Source organism: Moschus berezovskii, chromosome 5 (assembly GCF_049115385.1).
Source record: "Moschus berezovskii isolate FMDL1 chromosome 5, NW_MosBer_1.0, whole genome shotgun sequence".
NCBI classification, from domain to species: Eukaryota; Metazoa; Chordata; class Mammalia; order Artiodactyla; family Moschidae; genus Moschus; species Moschus berezovskii.
Window position 1 is genome coordinate 8068697 of NC_142464.1, and position 7043 is coordinate 8075739.

The 7043-nt window shown below is 36.7% G+C and overlaps 1 protein-coding gene across 1 annotated transcript in view; it reads left to right on the top strand.

The window, feature by feature from the left end:
• Positions 1–2862, top strand: part of LOC129561604 (H/ACA ribonucleoprotein complex non-core subunit NAF1) — a 57437-nt gene extending 54575 nt beyond the window's left edge. The window contains exon 8 of the mRNA XM_055434338.2: positions 1943–2862. Coding sequence (XP_055290313.1) covers positions 1943–2406 — 464 coding nt within the window. The 3' untranslated portion in view covers positions 2407–2862. The remainder of the gene's footprint in view (positions 1–1942) is intronic.
• Positions 2863–7043: the final 4181 nt, after the last annotated feature.

Genomic DNA, 7043 nt, shown 5'->3' on the forward strand with positions numbered 1-7043 from the left:
TAACTGTTGCTTCCTGACCTGCATACAGGTTTCTCAAGAGGCAGATCAGGTTGTCTGGTATTTCCATCTCTTTCAGAATTTTCCACAGTTTATTGTGATCCCCACAGTCAAAGGCTTTGGCATAGTAAATGAAGCAGAAATAGATGTTTTTCTGGAACTCTCTTGCTTTCTCCATGACCCAGCGGATGTTGGCAATTTGATCTCTGGTGCCTCTGCCTTTTCTAAAACCTGCTTAAACATCTGGGAGTTCACGGTTCATATATTGCTGAAGCCTGGCTTGGAGAATTTTGAGCATGACTTTACTAACGTGTGAGATTAGTGCAATTGTGCGGTAGTTTGAGCATGTAGACTTGCTGTTAATTTTTTTATATTTGGTAAAAAATCTCCAGTGAACCACTTCAGACTGGAGATAGCTCTTTGGGGAGACTTAATTATAAATTCAGTTTACTTAATAATTTACTTACTTTTTCATGTTGGATAGGTTATATTAGCTTGTATTTTTCAAGGAGTTAGTCCATTTCATCTAATTTGTCAAATTATGTATGTAGAGTTGGTTTGCAGGGTTGTCTTCATTTTGATGTCTTTCATATTGATCATTTGTGTTTTGTATTTTTCACTTTTGCTTAGAAGATTTTCAAATTATATTGATCTTTCACAGAGCCAATTCTTTATTATTGATTTTTATTTATTATTTTTCTAATAGCATTTGCGTTCTTCTAACTCTTTATCATTAACTTTCTACTGCTTGCTTTGGTTTTTATAGATTCTTAAGGTGGGAGTTTATGTTATTAAAGACTTTACTCCTTGAATCTGTTCCAGAGTAGCTCATATATTTTATTTATTGTGATTTAGCTTAATGTTTCTTTGTTTTTATTCCTCTTGACACAGTCTCTTTGACCAATGTATTATTTAGAGGAGTATTATTTAGCATTTTCTCTATCCTTAATGATTTTCCATCTGGTTATCTTGTCAGTTGTTGAGAGAGAGCATGTAGTTGGTGCGTACACATTTAAGATGGCTAAGTCTTCTTGGTAGCTGACCCCTTTATCATAAAATGTCCCTATTCTGAGGCCTATTTTATCTGATATTAATACTGCTTTATGACCAATTTTGATCTTGAATAATAAAATTACTCATATTTACTTCTTGTCTGACATCATTTCTCCAGTCTCAAATAAATATAAAGTAAATAGCAAATAATAAGTCATTAGGAAAAAAAATAAAGTGAGAAATATGCATTAAAATGATGTATAACATAAGCACATTTATTTAAAAATGTATTCCAATGTGAAACGGCAAAAGTTCAACAATGCAAAACCACAGTCACCTTTGCACCAACCTAAAACATTGTTTTGTTCTTTTGGGGAAAGGAAGGAGGTTGCATTATTGCTGTTTTCGTTCAGGTGAGGATAAGAGTTAAGCTTTTCTTTTTAGCTTCAGTTGACATCTGAGGCTGGGGGTGTCTCATTACTGCTGGGCACAGGCAGGCCTCCTCTTGTGTCCGCTGAATGTAAGAGTGCCTCATTACTGCTCCTGACACTATTGGGGCTGGCCTTGTTATGCTGGGCAGTGATGAAAGTCCTGACTCTTCCTGGGTTTTCTCCGACTCCACCCCAAGTGCAGGAAGTGGAGGAAGGCTTTTAGGGAGTTATTGCCAGTACAGACCAAAGTCTATGTTCCCCATGTGATCTGCATTGTCATTGAGGGGATGTGCTGACTGGCTCCCTGCTCAGCCTATTTGACCACCTTTGAGCGTGTGAGTGGAAGTGGAGAAAACTTCTGATCCTTTGACCTTTGGGATTCATTTAAAGTTGATCATTTTAAGCCTTATAAAATTATAACTACTGTAAGATATACTGGAAGTTAAAGCATTCTTAAAATTTTAAAGACTGTTTTTTGATGTATGAAAATTAATTTTGTGTTTATGCTCTTTCCTTCAAAGGTGAAGATTTTGCAGAAGTACATCACAATTGGAATGTTCATAGCTCTGCTTCAGAGCATTCCAAAGGATATCACAACAGAGAATTCACAAGAGGATTTTCCCAGGGTAGATATCCTCGATCTTGCCCTGGCAGGCCCCAACCTCCACAGTTTTATAACGCAGAACACATGGTCCCTCAGGACACTTCAGGATTTGCGCCACAGAGACAGGATAGCCCCATGATGCCACAGTATCCCTTCCCTCCTCCAGGGTTTGACATGCATAACTTCTCCCTTCCTCCCCCCCCACCCCCTCCACCTCCACCGCCTGCCTCCACAAACATGGGCTGGGTTGCCCCTGCTGTGGCCCCTCACCCGATAATACCCCTACCCTACTCCCTAGCCCCACCTCCAGCCCCCCCACCCCTGCCTCCGCCTTCCTCTTCTGGAGATGGTAATTCTGCTCATTTTGGACCTTACTATTAGGTCGATGTATGCATTCCTGAGAAATGTGTACTTTTATATACACACATGCATATATATGTGGAAGCATTTTTTAAAAAGAGATTATGGAGCTAGATTTTTAAAGCATTGTAAATTAAAAAATAGTTCCTTCAGTTGTAGGTTGATATATATTGTAAACTTTATGAAAATTTAATGTTAAACTTGTGGAGGGGAATCCAATTATGTAATATTTAATTAATACTTTGAACCTTGCCTAATTAAATAGTATGCCTCAATCTAATAATCTGGGGCACCTTTCATCATGAATTAAAATATATTGACCATACTGATTATCTTCTTGGTATATCTGAAAATAAAATGTTAAGTCCTATTGAGAGCCTTTAAAATAAACTATTTTTATAAATATATTTTAAAAATTGATTTTGGTTGTAAATGCAGTTTCCAATAAATTTAAATGTACTTTTTTTTTTTAAAAAAGAGCAAGTGAAAGGTATGGAGAAGAAAAGTGTTATTATGTCTTGGCAGAAGTCATGTGTATAATTAAAGTTAATATTTATTTATTTTATATTGACAGGCTTTCTATTATCTGTGCAGATTTCCATTATTCAGGCATGATTCAGTAAACTTCACTGTTTAACTGCTTAAAGAGACACAAAGAGTGGTCACAGTAAAATGCATTATTCATTCACAGTAATGTGCACTTACCAACAGCAAGGAGACTTGTATGTCCATATGGATTTCCCAGATTCTTGGATGCCTGGCACAGATGAAGTGCTTAATAAAAAAAAATCTGTTAAATGACAGACTGAATGTAGACTTTTAATTAAATAACCTGTGAATGTTATTTTACATGATTATGTACTCATGAAACATAAGTGTAAGAAAATCTTAGAATTTTAGAGATAGAAGAGGCTTTAGAAGTAGCCTAGAGTAGTCCTAATTTAATAACCTTGGAGCAGCCTAAGGACTCCAGAGAAATCAAGTCACTAAGGTTGCCCAGTGAGGCAACAAGAAGATAAACTGAATTCTGATCTTCAAACCTGCACTTTATATAAAATTGGTGTTTTCCAATCTTTCATTCCTTGGCAGTCTTAGAAAATAATACTTGTTTGTTGATTGGGGTAATCTGGTAATTTATCACAAGCGTGTGGATTCAAGTTGCAGGTCCCCATTTTCTACCCCCTCCCTCCCCTCCCCACCGCCACCCCCAAGGGCTGAGGAGACTCTCTTTAGGGTTCTTGGGTCGTGAGATGAGAGGTTCTTCCTTTGGTGGTAACACTGGCTTAGACATGTGCTGTATTTCATGTTTTTTTTTGAAATGTTATCGCACCTTCTGGTTATGTGTTGCCTTTATAGATCACAGCACCGTCTTACAGCATAGTAAGACACAGTCTTCTTTTGGTTGATGAAATATTTTAAGAGTTATGTGAGGCTATATCTAAAAGCACTAAGGAAACCCCAAAACGGAAAGAGTGAGATGTTGCCATCCAGTTACAAGTTAGTGAGCTGTTAGATTCATCAAGGCATGTAAAAAATCTTTAGACCTCTGTTCAGAAGTAGACTGTAGATATTGACAGTATCTATTTAATACCTGAAGAAACTTAAAGGCCTTTGAAACTTCAGAAATGACCTAAGCTTTGAATGATTTATTAAAAGTGCACATTCTTGGGTTTTATCCCAAGATTCAAATTCAGTAGATCTGAGATAAGATCTAGGAAACTACTTTTAACAGGTACCCCCAGGTGATGAATTTCAGGATTTATTCTTAGTCTGTATGGATTTCAGGATACATGTCTATTGCAACTTCTAGGCCCTTCACTCTGGGACTGAAGGGAGTTCTGTTTAGGGTGGTAGTGAGGCTGTGGAGAGAGTTGAAGAAGAAAGAAATAAAACTGGCTGCTTGAATTGTTCATGACATCTCACTCACTTGGTTCTCAGTTACATATATATATATATTTAGCTGTACACATCTTTGGAGTTTAAGAGGAGGAACCCAAGTTTGGAAAAAAGAAATATTACAATTTTCATTGTCTTAGAGTGCTGCTTTTAAAATCATATGGTCCTAGATCCTTAAATTGCTAGCCGATATAAATATTCTTCACATGCCATTGTCATCTGAAATAGGCTATTCTTTATATAAGCCTTTTTCTACAATGAAATAGATTGTCATTCACATGATAGCATACAGATAATGCTTTTGCATGTCTGTGTGTATTGGTTGCCCAGTATTGTCTGACACTGCAACACATGGGCAGTAGCCCGCCAGGCTCCTCTGTCCATGGGATTTTCCAGGCAAGAATACTGGAGTGGGTTGCCATTTCCTTCTCCAGGGGATTTTCCTGACCCAGGGATTGAACCCAGATCTCCTGCATTGCAGGCAGATTCTTTACCATCTGAGCCATCAGGGAAGCCTTTTGTATGTCTACAGTTATAAATAATGATAAAATGAAATTAAAATTATAGCCTAAGCTGATATGTTTATTTTATTAGACGAGTAACTGTCTTTCTCCTCTTCCTTTCTTTAATGGAAAAGATAGTGAAGTCCTTGGTAATTGGATGACTTGTCCTCATGTTAGAAATAAAGACTGAAAGAACTGGGTTGAGACTATAGTGTAGACTTAGAATAGAAGGTGCAGTACAGAACTTTGCAAAATACATTTCTCAGAAGCCTTATGGTTAAGTCATAAAGTTAAGTTCTAAAATGCCCCCATCCCTGCTGTGTAACTGAATGATTAGTAGGCCCTAGTTGTCATACCAGTTGGGTGCACTGGCGGAGCCTTTGTATAGGGGTCTCAGTTTTGCAGACATTGAAGACTGGGATGCTTGCTCTTCCCTCTTTCCCTTCCCTTCTTCCCACACATTCTGACATGTTACTCCCCACCCTTCACCCCCGCCTCATCTTGTGCTACTTTTTCCTTGCTTATTTAGAGTTGGTGAAACTCAAGTACATTAAAATGTCAAGACATAGGAAAAGAGGAGAGGGACTTCCCTGGAGGTCCAGTCATTAAGACTGCTGGGGAGGTGGGTTCAATCCCTGTTCAGAGAGCTGAGATCCCACATGCCCGCAGCCAAAAAGCTAAGAACATAACATAGAGCAATGTAACAAATTCAATAAAGACTTCAGTAAATAATATGAGTAGAATCTTGAGTTCCAATCTATAATTTAATACTATTTGATTAAAAAAAGAAATGGTATTTAAAATCCCCATATGCTAACAATCTTAGTGTTTCTTAAGAACAAGTTTTCTTAAGGATTTGGTGAGGGAGAAAATCTTGGACATAATGTATCATTTAGGTATATTCTGTTTCAGTAGTAATTGGCATTTGCTTTCAATACTATGAATTTAAACATTTTAAGACGATATGATTAATTGGTTTAATGATTCCATTGGTGAGATGATTCTTTTTCCATCTGTGCTACCAGGGAAACCCAAGGGATAATAAGTATGTTGTTAAACATAGTCTTTTTAAGAAAGGAATTAAAAACTAGATGAATGTTCTGTAGAGTGAGTTTGTATGTTCTTACAATATGTGTTCATAAAATCTTTCTGACATTGCCTATTTGATTCCAGTGAATAAACCTTCAGGTCTATAAAAAAAATAGACAATAGAATGAATGCAAGCTGGAAAATAAAATGATTATGAGAAATTGTCCTGTTATGTTGCAGGTACTCTGATTTAATACAGTCTATATTTATGACAATACATTCAGGGTAAAAGCAACAGCAGTACACATTTGTGTCCTTTTCTGCAGATAAATTGCCCTTATTCCAAAAGCTTTACTCATCAATCTGACCCAGTCAGATCCTAAATTTATGTAGTGATTATGTTCCAGAAAATCATGGAAACATTTACTATACTGTTCTGAAATTAAAGTTGAGAAATACCTTCTTAATACGAGCTATCAGGCCAAAGTACTTGTTTTGAGCTACTAGCAGCGATAAAATTATCTCTCATCTTTGACTCTGCACTCTAGACATGTACAATTACTTAGTGTTCTGGAAGTGGGGTACACAGTTGTGTATCAAATGGTAAAATAATGAAAATAGCCAATGAAAAGTTTCTTCTGCACATTCAATAAAGTATATTTAATTATATTTTATATGTATACTTACAAATAAATACATTTGAAACCTAGTACAAAAGCCTGATTATTATGCATATTTTAGTTCAGTACCTTTTATTTCTACTCATAAGGTTGATGAAATGGGAATAAATGTTACATTGACTTATTTTGTAGTTAATTGCACTATAACATCCCCTAGAAAGAGCAAACTGATGTGATACAGTAAAGGCTTTTTATTTACATTGAAAATAGAAGGGCTAAACATTGTTTCTAACACAAAATATGACCCAAATAGTGGGACAGATATAAAGGAATGAAACTTTTTAGCAGAGAATCCCTATTAAAACGTGATACATAGATGGTAGTGGTCTCTAATGTTTAGATGGTGGAAATGAATAGTACGTTCTCAGTATCCGTAGCCACTGCAGAACCATTGCTGCAGCTCTTGAAAACTTTCACATGTGCTCCTGTGACACATGGGAGAGATGCTCTTCCCCATTGCATCACTGTCCAAATGTCTGCTTGACCACGCATCATGCAGTGCTTTGTGTCAGGACATGGCAGTGTCAGCCTTGGGTGTGCCAGCTGTTTT